The 20,112-nt window shown below is 33.4% G+C and overlaps 1 protein-coding gene across 2 annotated transcripts in view; it reads right to left on the reverse strand.

Annotated features, from left to right (window-relative positions):
- ASPP (Ankyrin-repeat, SH3-domain, and Proline-rich-region containing Protein) overlaps positions 1 to 20,112 on the reverse strand; it is a 1,120,014-nt gene that overhangs the window by 1,070,842 nt on the left and 29,060 nt on the right. For both annotated transcript variants that reach the window (XM_075377013.1, XM_075377010.1), the window contains exon 2: positions 6,343 to 6,484. In XM_075377013.1, the coding sequence (XP_075233128.1) occupies positions 6,343 to 6,484 (142 nt within the window). The remainder of the gene's footprint in view (positions 1 to 6,342; positions 6,485 to 20,112) is intronic.

A 20,112-nucleotide genomic window follows, 5' to 3' on the forward strand; every position in this document is an offset into this window, starting at 1 on the left:
AATGAAACTTTGGTAAGTTTTGCGCACGTGAAGGTTTCTGAATTAGTTTGGACCTGCTAGGTGGCACTAGGGTCGAGATATTTAGAAAAATTGTATTTATTGACCGATCTGGCTCATAATCAGAATTTATATTAGTTACGTGAAAATAAAATATTTTTAAAAAAAATTACCTGCTACGTGGCGCCGGTGTCGAGATATTTACGAGATAAACAAACAAATATACAAACAGACTTTCTTCTTTTATATATATAAAAGGCAATGTTTGTATGTGTGTCCGCTATAGACTAAAAAACTACCGGACCAATTTACGTGTGGGTTTTTGCAAAATGGACCGCGTTGTTCGGAGAAGGTTTAAAGCTACTGAAATCATCGATTTGACCAGTAGAAAGAAATTTACGGGTATTTTGAATCGACTACTGAGTTTAGAGAGTATTTTGAATTAAATCCTATAGTTAGTGCTATTTTGACAATTGATTTATTTACATTCTGACTTTTATAAAGTGAAAGGTTAAATTTTGTGAAGTTCCGTAATGTTTTGTAAGTTTCTTAATGTAAAGTAATTAATTGTGATGATTTTGCAGTTATGCCTCTTTTCGTTAAAAAGTTATTTTCCACCGGCTACTGTGTTTAGAGAGTGGTTTGAATTAAATCCGACAGGTAGTGCTGTTGTTTTACCAATTGGATTTATTTACATTCCGACTTATAAAATGAAAGGTTAAATTTTGTGAAGTTACGTAATGTTCAGTTTTTGAATGTTTTATCAAACTTTCAATTCTGTTCATTTAATATATATATATACTCAAATCTAGCAATAGCGAAGCATTGCCGGGTCTGCTAGTATTACAATAAATTAATCTCAGTCAAATTTAACCTGTGTAAAGCAAAATATAATACTACCCTACTCTAATTATTGAGTATATATAATTAAACATAAATTTAGAATTACCGATAACTAAAAAAAAAGAAGAAAATCAGTCACACATTAAGGTAAACAAAAACAAAAGCAGATTACGTGATTTATTTAAATCCTTTATAGCGTTATTCTAACAGTAATTAACCCAGTTACAAAACATTTAAATGTATGTGACCTACTCTATTTTCAAATATAATTAGCCAATCGTATTTTACATTCAGTGGATGACAAAAAATAATCTCGATAAAACAAGTGAAGTCTATAAATGCGAGATACTTTGAAATTTTCTCATTAGAGACAATTAAAAAGAGATTTATTAGAAATTTTATTATTACTAGATTTTTAAATAGGGAATTTCTAGAGATTTTTTAATTATTAGCGTTTTTTCACTACGGTAATTCATACTTTGAAAAATTCGTTAGTTTTTTTTTTGTAATTATTTAGAATGATACAGCGCATTCAAAAGTCATAATCTTGCCATATGTTGTTGTTTTCATGCTGATTGTAAATATTCGAAAAAATGTCGCTTTGTTGTAGTTTTTGAATTATAAAAAGTGTAGAATGAAAAATCAAAAAAAAAAATTACATATTCCCTTAGCGGTGTCGGTAATGTTTTGAATTTGTATCAATATTCCTGTGTTTACATTTCTTCTTTTTCATATAATCCGAATCTGATATTTATTATTCAAAAAAGGACTGATGTTTATTCAAAAAGGACTTCACAATTTTAAAAGTATAACAAAATCTATGTAGATAACATACATATTTACAGTTCTCATTTTATAACAAAATACATCAGGTTTTGACTAATGTAATTCATTAGTACCGAATTCGGCCATCAGTGCTGTTACCAGCGTTGTAAAAAATGGATACATTTACTGATGCGGAATGTGCTGTATGTGTTTTGGTTTCGCGATTTTCAGTCAGAAATTGCAGTTCAACGTAATTTTCGTAGAGGAGTACGGTAGGGAGCCTCCTAGTAGGCGTACAATTTACTCTTGGCGCCAAACCTTCGTCGAGACAGGTTGTCCTGTTAAACATACATCATCACCAGGACGCCCAAGCGTCCCTGAAGGTGCTGAGGAACAACTCAGAAAAAGGTTTGCAAGTAATCCGAAGAAAACAACTCGACGTGCGTCACGTGAGACTGACATTCCACAAACGACTGTTTGACGCGCATTACACAAACGATTGCACTCGAAGCCGAACTAACCGTTGTTCAACACATTACAGATGACGACAAAGTTGCTGTGCTAAATTTTTGTGTGGAAATGATGGATAGAATTGCAGGCGATGATACTTTTTAGACAATGTAATTATTAGTGACGAGTCAAAGTTTCACATCAGTGAACACCCATAACTGCCATACATGGTAGCAAAAGCCCTCATGAAATTTTTCAGAGTATTCGTGATAGCCCTAAAGTCAATGTTTTTTGTGCCATAAGTAAACAAAGACAACCCACCGGGTTGGTCTAGTGGTGAACGCATCTTCCCAAATCAGCTTATTTGGTAGTCGAGAGTTCCAGCGTTCAAGTCCTAGTAAAGTCAGTTATTTTTACACGGATTTGAATATTAGATCGTGGATACCGGTGTTCTTTGGTGGTTGGGTTTCAATTAATCACACATCACAGGAATTGTCGAACTGAGACTGTACAAGACTACATTTCATTACAGGAAAAAGAAGAAAACAAAGACTGTACGACCCGTTCTTCTTCCACGAGGCAACCGTAAATAGTGTCGTTTATTTGGACACGCTTCAAAATTTTCTAATTCCTCAGTTAGACGATGATGATCAAGATGAACGCCATTACTATCAGCAAGACGGGGCTCCACCTCACAACCACCTAGAAGTCCGAGATTTTCTTGATACTCTCGATTCCTCCAGGTCGGTAGATTGGTCGTGAAGGTCCAATTGTATCGTCACCTCGCTCACCAGATCATCCCGCTAGATTTTTTCATATGTGGTTTCATTAGAGATCGGGTTTATGTACCACCTTTGACTGCTGATTTTGTTAAGCTAAGATTTCGAATTAACGCTGCAGCTGCAGAGGTAACGCCCGACTTGCTGGCTACTGTCTGTAAAGAAATCAACTTCAGGTGAGATTTTATGTCGCATTACAAATGGAAGCCATATCGAACAAACATAAATGTTGGGTGACAAACTTAAAGTGTTTTTTTATGAAATGAGACCTCAAACGAATTTGTAAGTTATTTCAATAAATTTTTATATGCTTTAAAAATTATGAAGTCCTTTTTGAATCACCCGGTATACTTCACTGAAATCTGTGTTAACTAATTTCAGTTACGGATAGATTTTAATTTAACGTTAACATAATTAAATTACAAAAATTAAATTAAACAAGTTTCTGAACTTCGTAAATCAGCAAACATAATCTACCGTTGGCTAACCTCGTATAACTATCCGTAAATATTAAATTAACCGATAGGCGGAATCAATAATTTAAAAATATAACCAATAAAGTAGTCCGAAAATAAAGTGCATTACACTTTTATAGTACTACATTAAGAAATATTTGGTGAGGCTTTTGTGTAACTTACGAGAACGTAACAAAGGTGAAAGGCGCCGCATTGACACTTTTATTGATCCTATATCTAAAGAATTTCCATGAGAATAAAGTATACAAAATCATAATTATTTGAATATTAATATTTGTGTCATAATTGACTTTTATTCCCTTCTCATATATTAAGAAAAAATAAAAATATAGGTAGGTAGATTTCACTGGTGATAAGTAGGAGGATAAAAATTATTTCCACCTTAAAGTTAAGCAAAAATTCAAATTTACTCAATACGGCAATGGTTGAATGTAAAAGAAGTTTCACATGTTTAGTATACGAAAAGCCCCATCTTCTTACAATTCCAGCAACATTTTGGTCATCCCTTGCTGTAAGGGTAGGTTATATAAAAAATGGTTTCAGACAAAAATTTTAGGTAATGTTTAGGGGCCAACGACCACTTTAAACCGATTCGATACTGTGCCTATTAAGGGAGGTATGACATTTGTCTTCAAAACCCCACTTTTTTCCATCCCCTGGGCTAATGGTTGGTGATATCAAAAACCTTTAATCAGATAAGGTTTAGGCCATTATCCAAAGAATAGTAGGAATTTAAAACGAATTCGATATTTTACTTAATAAGAAAGTTATAGCGATATTTTGTTTTTTCCAATAAGCCCGCCCCATTTCCACTCCAATGGTCGAATTTTGCCCATTAACGAATTCGACCGAGATTTTGGGTCTTTATATTTTTTCCATCAATTTGAAATTGACTGGCACAAAATTGCGGCAGTTATCGTTTCCACAAGAAAGTGATATATATATATATATATATATATATATATACATACATACATACATACCAGGGCTATCCAGAAAGTAAGTTACGTTTTACAATAAAAAAATAAAAATTATTATATACATCTGAAAGGGACAAACTTAAACTATTTTTCTACACAGTCGCCATTTAAATTGAGGCACTTATCATAACGATGCACAAGCTTTTCAATTCCTTTTCTGTACAAATCTGCCGCCTTCGATTTTTGGCACCCATCTTGCAAAAAGATTTTGATACAATTTCATCCAGTAAACGTCGTCAAATTTGGGGGAAATGAAGGGAGAGTTATTTAAAGTTATTTAACAATAAATTAAATGGGAAGGATAAAAGAAGATAGAAAGGAATCTAGGGAATTCATTGGATGTACGTAATATTCAAATCAAGGTGGTCATTAAAATATTGAAGAATTATGAAACAGAATTGCGTTTAAAAGAACAGTTGTATTTCATAGTGAACTAAAGGCTGAAACAATATAACGAACTTAGGTAAAATGAACCGTAACTTCTGCAGGATCACTTTTTCCAATTCTATTCGGTATTTTGTGATAAATATCTACCTAGTTTTCAGTTATTAGAAAGTTCAATGGTTCGCAACATTTTGACAATCAATACCAGGGCTACATTATTCTTTTCAGGTATTCCATTTATTTCTACATTGTTTAATCTTGAGTATTGTTTCATTCAGTTGTTCTATTTTCCAAATTCCCATTCTTTATATTGTTTTAGCCTTTAGTTCACTATGAAAATAATCTGTTCTTTTAAACGCAATTCTGTTTCATAATTCTTCAATATTTTAATGATCACCTTTATTTGAACATTACATACATCCAATGAATTCCCTAGATTCCTTTCTATCTTCTTTTATCCTTCCCATTTAATTTATTGTTTCTAGGATATCCTTGAGGACAATAATCTACCCCACACATATTATCCTTAAGGATAATCTTCGTCTACCACACTCACTAAACCTCAATTTTCCATTTTTCGGTTTATTAAAATCAATATCCCCTTCAGAGGCTTTGAACACGTATCACGAGAATTTCTGCAAGAAGTACCGCTAATAGTAATCCCTACAGCTCCTCATATTTTTTTCTTTATCCTATTTAGCTTCTGGGAATTACCGTTCAGATATTACTTCAGAGGATGATACTGTATGAGTGTAAATGAAGTGTATTCATGTACAGCCTCAGTTCGACCATTCCTGACATGTGTGATTAATTGAAACCCAACCACCAAAGAAAATACTGCTAAAACCAATAAAGAAAATAAAACATACTGCTCCTCATACTGCATTTAATCATGTGTCATATAAGTAATATTACAAACAATTGAATAATTAAACAAAAAATTAAATTTAATATATCAGTAAAAGATTGAGTTTTCATCAACGTAAGCAGATCTAAATGATAATCATTAATATGATAATCTAAATGAATATAATAATTGTTATTGTTTTAAAATATAATAAGCAACCATTGCTCGGACATAACCTTTCTACATGTTGGTTTAATTATGAAAATAAAGAAAATAAAAATAAAATAGTTTATTAATATTCGGTAAATATAAGCATTGCCCAAACAATTGCGGAAAATCGAAGTTACATAGTATTAAACGTTCTTGTTATTTACTAGTGTTTAAAAAAAAGTTTAATTTTAAAAATAATTTATTTACTGACGTTTACAAAAATAAAGAGCGTGAAAAACTGCTTCGCAAATAATCAAAATGAAATTTATATAAAAGTAATATTGTCAAAAAAAAAAAAACTGTGATAGATTAGAATATATGGAAATAAAATTAATGTGTAGGATGATAATTTTTAATTAAAATAAATATATAACAAAGTGATGTAAAATTTACAATTTCATGAGGAAAATTGAATTGAATTGACTGAGAAAACACATGAATTTTTTTCATTGTTCTGTGAAGGTGAGATTTATTTTTATAATTTATAAAAAATTGCTTAAATTAAAAAAAAAAACAAAATAATCAGTAATACTGAACCAATAGGAACTAAAATATATGTATATACTATATATATATATATACACTGCATATATATGAACAGAATAGCTTACCACATCCAGGCCCCCATGACTGCAATAGAGAGCATTGTTCTTCACCAGGGTCTCTGACACATTCAATAACATCTCGACAAGTGGTCTCCGGTGTTACTGGAACTTCATTAACCTCTCCATCAACGAACACACGAACAATCATCTGCAATAATAATAATAATAACAACGAATAATAATTGTAATAGTAATAATACTAGTAATAATCAGTATTATTAAACAAATGTTTCATTGAATATTGATTGCTAAGTTTAAATTAACAACGAAAGTAATTAGATTGTTCATGTTAAATGTTTTGTCTGTAATATTACGAAGAGATGAACGTTAAATAAATTTACGTTGTTTCATTTCATTGTTTAATACGAAATTATTGAAATATTATTATAATAAGGGTAAACGTAAAATTGAAATACGTTTTAAATAATAATTAAACATCATTAGAACTTGATTTAATTTCGTTTAATCTGGTAATTGATATAAGTTGTAATATTTTACAGTATATTGATCTACACATACGTTGCGACGGTGGCTGAGGGGGGTATAGCCCCTGCCGAAATTGTCGGGCGATGGAGACTGCAGTCCCTAACCCGATTATTAGTGTCATTATTGTCGGGTCACAATAATTATATTTTATCATTTAGGGGTTAAATCTAGTAAGTTTGGTCCAAAAAAATCTATTTTTAACATTTAAAATTTTCGTAATGTATAATATCTCAAAAATATTTTCACAAAATTTTAGATATATCGGTACATAATCATCTTCCTAGTCATTAATCCCTTCCAATATACCTTAACCCGGTTTTACTCGGCGTGTGAGTGCCGCGCTCACTCTGACGCAATACTAATAAAAATAATTGATTACTGGGGATTTCCCGCAAGCCAGAAATGCAACACTTGCTTATCGCATTCGAAACATGCGTAGGCAGTTAGCCGGCATTCCTAGAATCTTCAAAAAGTATTCAAGATCATTTACCAGGTTCAGCTAGTCCTGGAAAAGTGGAAGAACTTGTAAAAATTTTAGCGATGTATTATGATAATAAATGTTCTGAATCTGTCCTCCAAGCGGAGTATCTTATTTGGTGCCAGGAGATAATAAAGTAATTAAATTTAAAATGCGATCTAGAAGTGATTGAAGTATAGTATCCCTGTAATAAAGAATATTTTTCGAATATCCATAATCTCTTGCAAGTTTTAGCGACTCTTCCGGTAAAAACATATTCTAATGAACGATCGTTCTCCACAATGAAGAGAGTCATTGTGAAGACTGATACAAGTAACAAGTAAGGGAATGGAAGATTAAGTTCGTTAATTTATTTGTCAATGCACAGAGATATTACTGTTAATCCTGATGAAGTTTTAGATATTATGGCGAGAAAGAAAAATCGACGACTAGCTTTCTAATAATTCATAACTTTTAATGGATTGTAATTGTGCGAGTGTGCAGTATAAATGTGGATTATGAAAAACATTATATACTAACATTATGATTCTTATTTGAGTAGTAAATGTATTAAATCTAAGCATACGTTTTGTATTTTTTAAACGCAATAACTTATAAAAAACCGTTTCAATAAAAAATGATTTTCATTATTATTATTATTATTATTATTGTATCATATTCATCAGCTCCCTTGCCATCCTCAAAAAAAATTTCTAGCTACGTGCGTGATCTATTATTTTTTTAACTTCGATAAATCTTAATTCCTTGCATTCTATTATTTCGATATTATAGTGAACTACAAACTTTAAACTTACGCTGGTTACTGCGTTTTTAAATATATACATAAGGTAATCGCATAGAAACAACAGACACCAATAAAAAAAAATTATTAAAACATTGAAACTCGCCTACAGTTGAAAGAAAAACTAACAAATTCGTAATAGAAGAAAAAAACATTTTTGTTACATACGAGGTGTATGAGAAAAGTATTGAGATTGGTAACACTGCAAGCTATCTTGCAACACTGTGTCTACCGGTCTGTGCTAGACCGGTTTGTTAACCCCTTCCTCATGTTCAATACGAGTTTGAACTCCGTTCAGCCAACACATTATTTTTGACAGCGCCATCAGTGAATTTGTGTTTTGTTGGGTGTTACGAAAATGGAGCATCGGAATTTAGAGCAACGTCGTGCAATCAAGTTTTATGTTAAACTTGGGGAATCCGTGAGTGTGATCTTTGAAAAGTTGAAACAGGCTTATGGGGAACATTGCTTATCAAGAGGACAAGTTTTCCGCTGGCACAAATCATTTTTGGAAGGCCGAGAACACGTTGAAGATCAACCTCATTCAAGAAGACGTTCAACTTCAAAATCTGACGAAACCGTTGAGCGTGTGAGGGTTCTTATCAGATCAGACCGTCATTTAACAATAAGGATGATGAGTGAACGGTTAAATTTAAACACTTTCACCGTACATCAAATTTTGACAGTTGATTTGGACATGCGAAAGGTTTGTAAGAAATTGGTGCTGCAAAACCAAACAACGGAACAGAAGGACAATCGAAGAAACGTATGCGTTGATCTTCTTGAGAGGATTGACAACAACCAAGAATTCTTCAATCGTGTGATCAAAGGTGATGAATCCTGGATATTTGAGTACGATTCTGAAACAAAGCGGCAAAGCGAAAAGTGGCACACTCCGTCATCTCCTATTCGACTAAAAATGTGTCGAATGAGCAAATCATTCGACATTTCATTTTGAAAGATCAAAACCATGCCTATTTGCTTTTTTGACAGATGGGGTATCGTGCATAAAGAATTTCTTCCACCAGAACAAACTGTCAACCAAGTGTTTTACAAAGCTATCCTAGAAAGACTCAGGCAAAGAGTGATTCGCGTGAGACCAGACACTGCAGACAAGTGGATGCTTCATCAAGACAATAATGCCCCGAGTCACACGGCCATTTCCATTAGGGAATTTTTCACCTCAAAACGCAATCCTACTGTTCCTCAACCCCCATATTCACCTGAATTGAATCCCTGTGACTTTTTCCTTTTTCCGGATGTCTCAAGCGTCATTTTGGACATCTGGAGAACATTCAAAAGACTGTGACCGGCCAGTTAAAAGCCCTACCAGTTGAAGACTTCCAGCGCTGCTATCAGGAGTGGGAACGACTCCGCCGGTGCATAGCTGCCCAAGGGAACTACTTTGAGGGGGATAATATTGTTGTCATTGTACGAAGTAAAGAAAGTATTGTGAACTCGAAAAATCTCGGTTTCCAGATTTCGACGAAAATATCCATTTTGATCATCCCTGAATCCATTTTGACTAGTTTCGGCGTGACAACTGTGCATACGTTCGTATAACTTATCTCGCATAACTCAAAAACGATCACCCGTAGGATGTTGAAATTTTGGATTTAGGATTGTTGTAACATCTAGTTTTGTACTTCCTCTTTTGTTTTGCAATCTACTGGATCAAAAGTTTCCAAAAAATCCCCCCCCCAAAAAATGAATTTTGGACTTTTTCTTAAATACAGTAAGTAATAAGCTCTCATTGAGGGCTTTACAACGATATATCATAAGTGCTACCTATTTTCATTGGCTCCAGAGTTATAGTCAAATAAATTTTAATTAATAAAATATTTGGATCTTAGGGGAAGGCATATCGGTCAAATCCGACTTCATCTCCTTTTTTTTTTAGTTTGAGTATATTGATTTATTAAATTATTAACCTATCATTGTAAAAAACGTTTTAAAGTAAATAATAATTCAATAACAACAAAAAAATATGAAAAAAAAAGTTTTTAATGAAATAAAATTTTATCTACTTTTCATTTTAACAAAAATGTGTAAATGTAATTTAATAGGCGTAGAAGAAAGTCATGTGTTGTCCACATCAGATTTTTACATATCACTTTAAAAATGTTTAGAGCAACATTATCGGATAATAATGCTTTCTAAAATTTATTTAAAGGAACAATAACAACAATTTTATTCAAATCAAATAAAAAGTAAATGAATTTCAGGAATTTATGAGAAAGTCTTGAAAAAATTATTTTAATTTCTTGTTAATATTTTAAAGATGTTTAAAAGTACTTTGTCTCACTGGTGTACGGATAATAGATCATAAATGATAATAAATCATATACTCAGTAGGGTAGAGAATTGGAGAAAGGTTGTAGAGTTCATAAGGTCAGTCCTTAAACAAAAAGTTATAGATGAAAGGAATATGGGTTTTTAGATTGTAGTTTGGGTGAACAGCCTCAGCGGTGAGAGCCAGCATGCTGAGGTATGCTGGTTTCGATGAGCCGCTGAGGACTTCTTGGGTTGACTGTTAGGTTTTCTTAACTAAGTTAAAAAAGGGAAAAAAATCTCAAAAGAGCCAACCGGTAGGCCTGACCTGCCATGCCAGTATATAGCCGGTAGGTGGGGTGGGCCTATTAGAGTAACGGACACTCCTCTGGGTGGCGTAATACCATCAAGTCGGTCCGGCCCAGGGGAGTTAAAAATAAAGGACAGGCTTTAGAGGTGTTTGTACATCTAATCACTGCTTCCCCCAGCTACATCTATTCATATCATCCAGCTAGAACCCTAGGCTAAAATTACACACTTTTTTTCAGTATTGAATAGTAGTCATTGCTCAAATGTTCCAGAATGTATTCATTTTTTAATTAATATATTCCCATTTAAAATCAACATACATTAAAACAATTATGCAAATTTTGAAGAAAAAAATTAATTATTCAACGACGAAATTCATTATTAAGTTTCACGTGACAGAACATATTTCATTCATTTCATTTGAAATGAATGAAAACGATTTGAAAACTTGCATATTTTCATTTTGATGAACCCGTTTTATAAATCAAAAGAGCGAAAGTTAACATTGATTTTTCTCTTCATAAATATGTGAATAGAGATGTTAATTTACATTAAACAAATAATTAGAGATAATTCGAGCATAATGAAGTGATATTGAGTTTAATACTTCAACTATTATGACATTACACTATTAATATAACGGTATGACATGATAATTTAGAAAAGGCATCCTCATTATATTAAATTGAACACATATATGGAAGGTTGGTGGGGTGAGTGGATGAGTGTATATATATATATATATATAATGTATAAGAGTGTAAGGCTAATAAACTGATGGACAGGTCTTAATGACACCAATTAATCAAATAAGTAATTAAGTTCATTCAATACATTAACTCTTGGTTTAGTCGATAATCTCAACAAATCGCCAGTCAACCAGACAGACAACGAAGGATTAATGTCCAGTAAGTAGTAAACCAAATGCAAACATTTACCTCTTCTACAAAAAATATAGTAGTGTGTGCGCGCACACACGCACACACACACACACACATGTGTGCGTTATTTACAACTTAATTTTTGCTTTATTTACAACTTCGTAAAGTTTCTTCTATTTGAAAAAAAAATTTATTTAAGGTTTTTTAAAGAAACATATTATACGCAGAATTACATAATCGATTTTGACGTTGGAAGAAATTTATACTGGATAAAAAGTATAAGTGAACTTGTACACGTTCATTATAGTCAATCGCCGTGTTGAACATAGTAAATACAGAGTCCAGCAGAAATAACTCCCTGATTTGAAATATAAATAAAATAGAAATTGCAACAAACTTATAAAAAAGTTAAATATATTCTGAAAGAACACTGTTTGCCATTTATTTTCACATACTTTTTATTAATTTAAAAAAATTATATCCGCATAACTTTTCTTGTCATTTCCAATTGTATTGTAGTGATTTACTGATTTATAGTAGTTTATAAATTATCTAGGGTTCTTGGCTGGTGTTTAAAGATTTCAGCGTTTAGGCAGTTTCAGAGAAAAAAAATCACATGCTGCAAGATCGGGTGACCGTACAGGCCATAGGATGTCTCCTCGTTGTGAAATAAGACATCCGGGAAACATTTCTCTTGAGAAAATTCATCGATTGTCTTACTGTATGAGCAGTGACCCCATACTTTAGAAACCGTAAATTTTCGTCTTGATTTCCGATTTCATTAAGACTTGGTAACAAGAAGTCGCGTAATAGTTTTACATAACTTTCAGAAATTATTGTAACCGATTGCCTTTATTCCTCAAAAAGGTATGGTCCTATTACTCCAAATTCAGCAAGCGCGCGCCAAATTGTAACACGCTGAGAGTGCAGAGGACGTTCATAAAGTATTAGGGATTATTTTCCGCTCTGCATCGAAATTTTTGTTTGTTAACACAACCAGATAAATGAAAATGGGCTTCGTCACTTGACAGCACAATCTTGTTCACTGGAACATTTTCCAGAATAGCCTAGCAAGAACGGCTATTCCAGTTACACTCATTTAACTGCTGCACGACCATCAATTTTATGGATGAATCTATAAGTCGGCGTGTTTAATTCTCCGTACAGTCCGATCACAGATTTGTAACGCAGCAGCGTGTTTAAGAGCCGAGCGACCTGGAAATTGTGTAACTGCTTGTCTCACCGCTTTAATATTTTTGAATATTCAAACCGTTTCGTGGCCTATCTGGTCGTTTCTTCTTCAAAGCTGAACCGGTAGCTCTAAAACTGGAAACTCGTTATTGAATTTTCTTCTTATCCGGTACCACGGCGTGTCAACCTAACCGAAAGCGTGAACAAAATAATCGTTGCTTGTTGATAACATAATCACAATTTTTAAAATAAGTTTCAATAACGAAAGCACGATACTCACCACTCCATGCCATGGTCGTAATTAAAATGGCAAGACATCCGCTACAAAAAAACGGCGTGCTGACACCACGTTCTGTACTATTAGCGCTCCATCAGCAGCGGTGGGAAATAGGGAAATTATTTCTACCGGACTCTGTATAAGATTTGTAGAACTGAATATCACTTATATTTTCCTGATATTTAATATTTTTCCTAATATATCTTATATTTTATTTTCCTAATGTTTACGTTGCAATTAATACAACTAGTGAAAAATAAGCAACCCTCCCTATTCAGCCTAATGAGATGAGAATGATATATGACGTTAAATGAGGTGTAGTCTTGTACAGACTCAGGCCGATCATTCCTGATACGTGTGGTAAATTGAACCCCCAACTACAAGTACAAGTAAAAGATCCAACCGGCGGGCCGACCTGCCAAGTGTTCAGCTGGTGGGCGAGAAGGCCCGGTTGAGTTAAAGGACACTCCCTTGAACTACGTTATAATTAACTGTGGGTCAGGCTATGTATTTCAATTCCTTGGATAGTTAGTATCCTTCTTTGGGGCATTCTATTTGCACACAGAGTTAGAAGAGTTGTTGTTGTAAGTCTCGGGGTTGTTTTTCAACACCGCCAATCGTCAGTTGGATGATCCGCCAGGTCGTTTAGTTGATCTGCTGTTAGTTAATATGATCCATCTCATTTCTGATGCGGAAGGCTGTAGTTTTGTTCTGCGAAGCCAAATCGCTTCTTTGGCAATTTTATTTCTCGACCGCGGGTTTCTGGTGGTGCTGGCTCTGCTTGCAGAGTCGATTCTGCATCTGACGTGATTGGATTCGGCCTTTAGGTTCTAGTCCCGGTATTAGACCGGGTTGTTGCTTTTTCTTGATGGTGTCGGCCTGGCAGAGATTAGGTATCCTAGCCGCTTGCGCCGCTTTATCCATACTTGACTAGCCAGCCTGTGCTTCGCAAACCTGTGTTGGCGTTTGCGGGGCCTTGTCCTGTAGTTCTCTCGGGTGGCTAGGGCACCGCCCAGGCAGTTTAACTGGCCAGAGGTAGGGGCTTTGGCACCGGCCCCGGTTAGATTTTTATTTAGTCTCAATGGAGGTTGTAATTTAGTAGCTTTAGCATGGCAATTGGTCGAATTGGAGTCCACACTTATTAAGGGTGTAATAAGTAAATGTTGTTTGCGATCAACCTAGTGCTATTCCGAGCTGTAGTGGGAGACTAGAGGTTATACTCAGCTCCCGACGGACCAGACCTGAGGTCCTCTTGGACTTAGTTTTGTGCTGGCTGTACTCCAATCGCTTAAATTTAATTTACGATATTCGTTTGCGGGTGACTGAAATTTGCAGATTGATATGCTGTTGTGGCATACTTGATGGATCTACGCACTAGGGTGTAGTTTAGGGCTTAAAGTGACAGGCGCGGGGTCTTCTTTCATCCGCAAGTAGGCTTTTAGGTTAGTTCCTGAGGGCAACGTAGTAGCGTTAGGCGTCAGCTGTCTTCTTCGGAAGGCAGAACTCAATTACTATCTCTCGTGGCGAATTACTGATATAGATGTCCTTCGGGGCATCTGCATCGGTGGCATCTCCCGTGGCCGGGTTGAACACTATGGAATGTGATCAGTTTGAGGGCAAGAAGATGTCCTCCGTTAAAGCCATTGTTGGCAAGGAACGGAGGGGGTGGTGTAGCTACCTTACACGCTACACCACCGAGGCGGGATCTTCTCCCCTCAGGGGAGAATTGAGATGTGGGTCAGGCTCCCCATGAGCCGGACCCACAGGTGTTTAAAAAAAACCTACAAGTACACCGATATCCACTGTCTAGTATTCAAACCCGTATAAAAGAAATTAACTTTTACCAGGATTGGAACTTCAGAACTGTAGACTTCGAAAATTAGCTGTTAAACAACTGATTTGCGACGAATTTAACCACTAGACCAGCCCGGTGGGCAACTTACATTTTATTTATAGGCTATATATCTATATATATTTTTTTTATATAACAAAATATCGTTATGTTTAGTAAAATGATTTTTGCTGAATACCAAATTTAAATAATACACGATAGAATATATTTTTTTCAACAGTTTTATGGCAGTTTACGATAGGTGGGCAATTAGCATCATGGCTAATTACTTGTTTTGTAATACAACAACACGGCCGGAGGACCTGGAGTACCGGGTTCTCCGGCCCGGAGGATCAAAGTATGTCGAATAATATGCCACCTTGGCCTATTACCTCGGTTGGGGATATATTATTCTAAATAATTTATTGTTCGCTACTTCATTCACATAAATAAAAGCCTTACTTCAGTTATCATATAAATTATATGTATTATAAATAATCTTGATCTTATAATTTATATATATATATATATATATATATATATATATATCATTATTAAATTTGTAACAAACACAAATGAATCTTCGAAGGATGGGCAGAAACTGACTTATTCTGTGCGGAGCCAGCTTTTATACCGTGGATGAAACCGAGTGAACCATCAGGAGCTGCGTCTCAACATAAGTTACCAATTTAATAGAAGATTTTGTGATATAATGTCAACTCATAAATGATTAGTTTGATTCAGAATAAATCATTTTAAAAATTATTATTATTATTATTCTAAGGTATTACGATCAAAGTACAAAAAAGAAAAAATAACAATATCAAATAATTATTTACGAATTTAAGTAAAAATTGTTTGAGATATTTATTTGTAGTGTGGAATTTTTATGTTACAAAAAAAGATAAAAAAGATTCTAATAAATAATAATTATTTTCAAAGGATTTAAAAATAGTTGTAGAATATAAAAATTATAGTGGACTGAAAGTGTTTAAAATAGATGAAATTTAAAAACCAAATGATGAAAAAGAGGTTCTTACCCAATATTATCGAGGTTCTTACCCCCCCCAAAAAAAACCAAGATAAGAAATTTCGATATTTTTATCAAATTACATATACATTGTCCCATTACATTAAAAAGTAATGGAAAAAAAGAATGACAAAAATTACAACTTGCTCATTAATAATTCAATGAAGTGAATGTTATTTTCCATTTCGTTGTGTTGTAATGAAAAGTAATGTAATGTAATGAAGTATATTAACTTCAATAAATTATATGTATCCTTCTTACACATCTATTTTTATATTATCCAATTTTTTCTACGTTTGCTCTCTTTACACATTCCACACCAACCTAATTCTTATATTTAAAAATTCTGTCATACAAATTCATCTAATCGTCAATTCCTCTCTATCTCTGCTCCGGCCATAATTCTGATCCTACGATAAAAACTTATGATGTGGACACTGCATGACTTTCTTGTACGCCTATTAAATTACATATAAACATTTTTTTTTTTTTAAGTGAAAAGCACATAAAAATATATTTCATTAATAACTTCTGACATATTTTCATAATTTTTAAAAACATTTTTATTGTTATTATTGAATTATTATATATTGTAATTTTTTTTTACAATCAGAGGTTAATAATTATTAAGAAATCAATAAATTTAAATTAAAAAAAAAAAAAATATGAAGTCTGATTTGAACCGATGTGCCTTCCCCTTGTAAGATCCAAATATTTCATTAATTAAAATCTTTTTTGCCTATAACTCTGGAACCAATCAAAATAAGTACCACTAATGATATATAGTTCAAAATCTCTCAATAAGGGCTTATTACTACAGTTAAGAAAAAGTCCAAAATCCGAATGTTTTGGATATTGAGCTTATTTGGACACTTTTGGTCAATAAATTGCAAACAAAAGGGGAGGTGTACAACTAGATGTTACAACAGTCCTAAATCCAAAATTTCAACATTCTACGGGTAATCGTTTTTGAGTTATGCGAGATGCATACGTACAGACGTCACGCCGAATTAGTCAAAATGGATTCAGGAATGGTCAAAATGGATATTTTCGTTGAAATCTGAAAACAGACATTTTTCGCTGTCACAATACATCCTTTACTTCGTACAAGGAAAGTAAAAAGATACGTTCCAAAATAAATTAAAGGGTAAATTTGGCAAACTCAAAAAATATACCGTTAATGTTAAAATAATAGAAAAAAATAACTGAAATTTTGTAATGGAGCCACAAAATGTAGACTAATGTTCAAATCTATTACTGATATACCGGGTGAATATAACCTGGTAAAAAAAAATTAGGATTTTAATTTGTTATAATATCTCTTGGTGTAGAATGTTGATCTAAGGCTAGTATAAAAGAGCAACCCACCGGGTTCGTCTAGTGATGAACGCGTCTTCCCAAATCAGCTGATTTGGAAGTCGAGAGTTCCAGCGTTCAAGTCCTAGTAAAACCAATTATTTTTACACGGATTTGAATACTACATCGTAGATACCAGTGTTCTTTGGTGGTTGACACCCAACCACCAAAGAACACCGGTATCTAATTAACCATACATTTCAGGAATGGTCGAACTGAGACTGTACAAGACTACATAGATGATACATATCATCCTCTGAAGTATTATCTGGAAGGTAAGTACCGGAGGCTAAACAGGAAAAGAAAGTATAAAAGAGTAAAAAAGGCAATTTTAATTGCTAGCATGATCGTAGACCGATTCCCTATCTTTCCGTTTGTTAGCGTTACCAGCAAATGTAGCGACTCCTGAACAAAAATTCCTTATGTATTTTCAATTTACTAAGTCTGAATCTATAGGTACAAATCAGAATGTGTTTCTAGAAATCTTAATTTCGAATCACCGATTGACAATAACATTTGTGGTTAGCATAATTATTTGAATCGACCGAATGTCTGAAGAAAACGTTGAACTTCACAGGAAGTCTTTCCTGCGTAGTCCTATAAAATACATCTGTTACAGGCTAACCGACTTTGCTGTGCATGCCGACTTGCGGCCGAAATGTTGCAGCAAGAACATGACGATTTTCTTTATCGTATTTAGTAATAAGTAGACATTTCATCTTACTGGAAAAGTTAACTCACACAAAGTCCGTACCTGGGGGTCAGAAAAGCCCAGTGAACTCTTACAATGCGAAAGGTTCTACCCAATATTAAATGTTTTATGTGCAAAATCCGGAAGGAAATTTTACGGATCGTTTTTTTTTTGCCGTAAAAGAAGTTTTTTTTAAGTAACCGTAAAAGAAGTTGTTTATTTGGATATGCTCCGTACACGACTCTTTCTTCAGCTACAAGATGGACCAGAATTTTATTTGGTAACAAGGTGGTGCGCTCCCTCATCGGCATAACTCTATACGGAGTCGGTTGAATTACATTTTCCTCCATCGCTGGATTAATCGCATAGACCCGATGATAGAGCTTCTTTGAGGTGGACTCTTAATCACCCCATGTGATTTTTTCTTTGGTGTTTTATAAAGGATCTTGTGTATGTGTCTCCGCTACCTATTAAACTACTCAATTTGAGGCACAGGATTGAAGCAGTTATCGCTTTTATTATTCCAGATATGCTGGAACAAACTCTTCTATCGGTTGGATGTATGCCACGCGACGCAAGGTGCTCACATTGAACACTTATTGGGTAAAACTCTTTCATTTTATTAGTGATTCATTACTGTAAGTGAATATTAAGAGATATTAACTAAAAGTACAAATTTGCAAAATTGAAATAAATTACCTGTTTTATCTAGAAAATAAACCATTTTTTCTTTTCAATTTATTTATTTAAAAAAAAAAAAAATACATAACTAAGATGAAAAAAAATTGGTTGATTCATATATAAACGTTAACATACACAATTAATTCCCAAAAAAAGGCATAGTCTTTTTAAATTTACCAAAAATCAAAGCTAATTGTATTAAGAAAGGTGAAAAGGAAGTGGTTTCCCACGTTAATTTCTTTAAAGAAACTAATACACAACTTTATATCAGTATTCCAAGCTCACAGAAATGCAGGTTTATCACTAATATTCACTTTATGCGCCGTAAGAACTGGACAGTATAATAAACATCATTAGTCTCAGAGAGAGCAACTCTGATGTTCTATTCTCATCTCAGATGTTTTACATGTATCTCAATCATTAAAAAGAATATAAAAAGTGATATAAAGAAATAAATTCTTCTAACCCTTTCAGGAGCAACAATACATTATATATATATATATATATATATGCATATACCGTCATGACTCAGTAGGGAAAATCTAGTTTACAAAAAAAGTTAAATGTTACTTGTTTTATGCACCTTTGGTATACAGGGATCCATAGGAAGAATAGCAAGTAGTTACATCTTTAAATTTCCAGGGAATTAATCCCTGGATTTACTGTATTAGAACCCGACAATTTGCTTGGGGACCGGGATACAATATTAAGGAATCGTTGAAATGGTCCTATCCTGCCCTGAACTGTTCATCTCTTGCGTGTGTAAGCAGAAACTAACCCTCATCTCCAGCCTCATAATTGTTTTGTAAGATTTTTTTTTTTTTTTACGTTTTATTTCAATAATTACTCTTTATTGTATTTTAAAAGATAACAACAGACAAACCCCAGTTATTATTCGGTTAATTTCAGATGTCTATCACTGGTACAGTATTATTCATTCTTTTTTCTGCGATATTCTTTTGTAATAAGCTACATATTTTATTACATCCTCAGTAATCTTTTTTTGTAAATATTTTTTCTTTCCGCTATAATTTTTACCCTCTATACATTCTTACATTATAAAATTAAATAGATCCGAATTTTTTTATAAACTATCCATCCAACCCTACTTTATCTTTAAACTATGACAAAATTATCTCGCATATTTCTCTTCTCTGTTATTCGTCTAAAAATTACTACAAATAGAATTTTATCAACCCAAACAATTTTCAGTTCCCTTTTGTAATTCTATGAATATTAATCTATACATTTAAAAAACGTTTATCTTATAGGTAAAATGTATAACGCCAAACTTCTTCGAGGAATGGTATCGTCTCAGGTTTTCTTTCGGAAAGTCCCGGATTCGAATCCTGTCGGGCGTGACATTTTTTAATACTCTAAAAAAAGGTAGTACGTCCGCTGAAAATACGTTTTACATTGCGTATAGGATAACTTTAATTTCTTCTATGAATTCCTGATACCCTTGAACGTGGTAAAACTATATATATTTGATAAACTTTTACGATCTAAAAAA

The sequence above is a fragment of the Lycorma delicatula genome, chromosome 10 (genome assembly GCF_047948215.1).
Source record: "Lycorma delicatula isolate Av1 chromosome 10, ASM4794821v1, whole genome shotgun sequence".
NCBI lineage: Eukaryota > Metazoa > Arthropoda > Insecta > Hemiptera > Fulgoridae > Lycorma > Lycorma delicatula.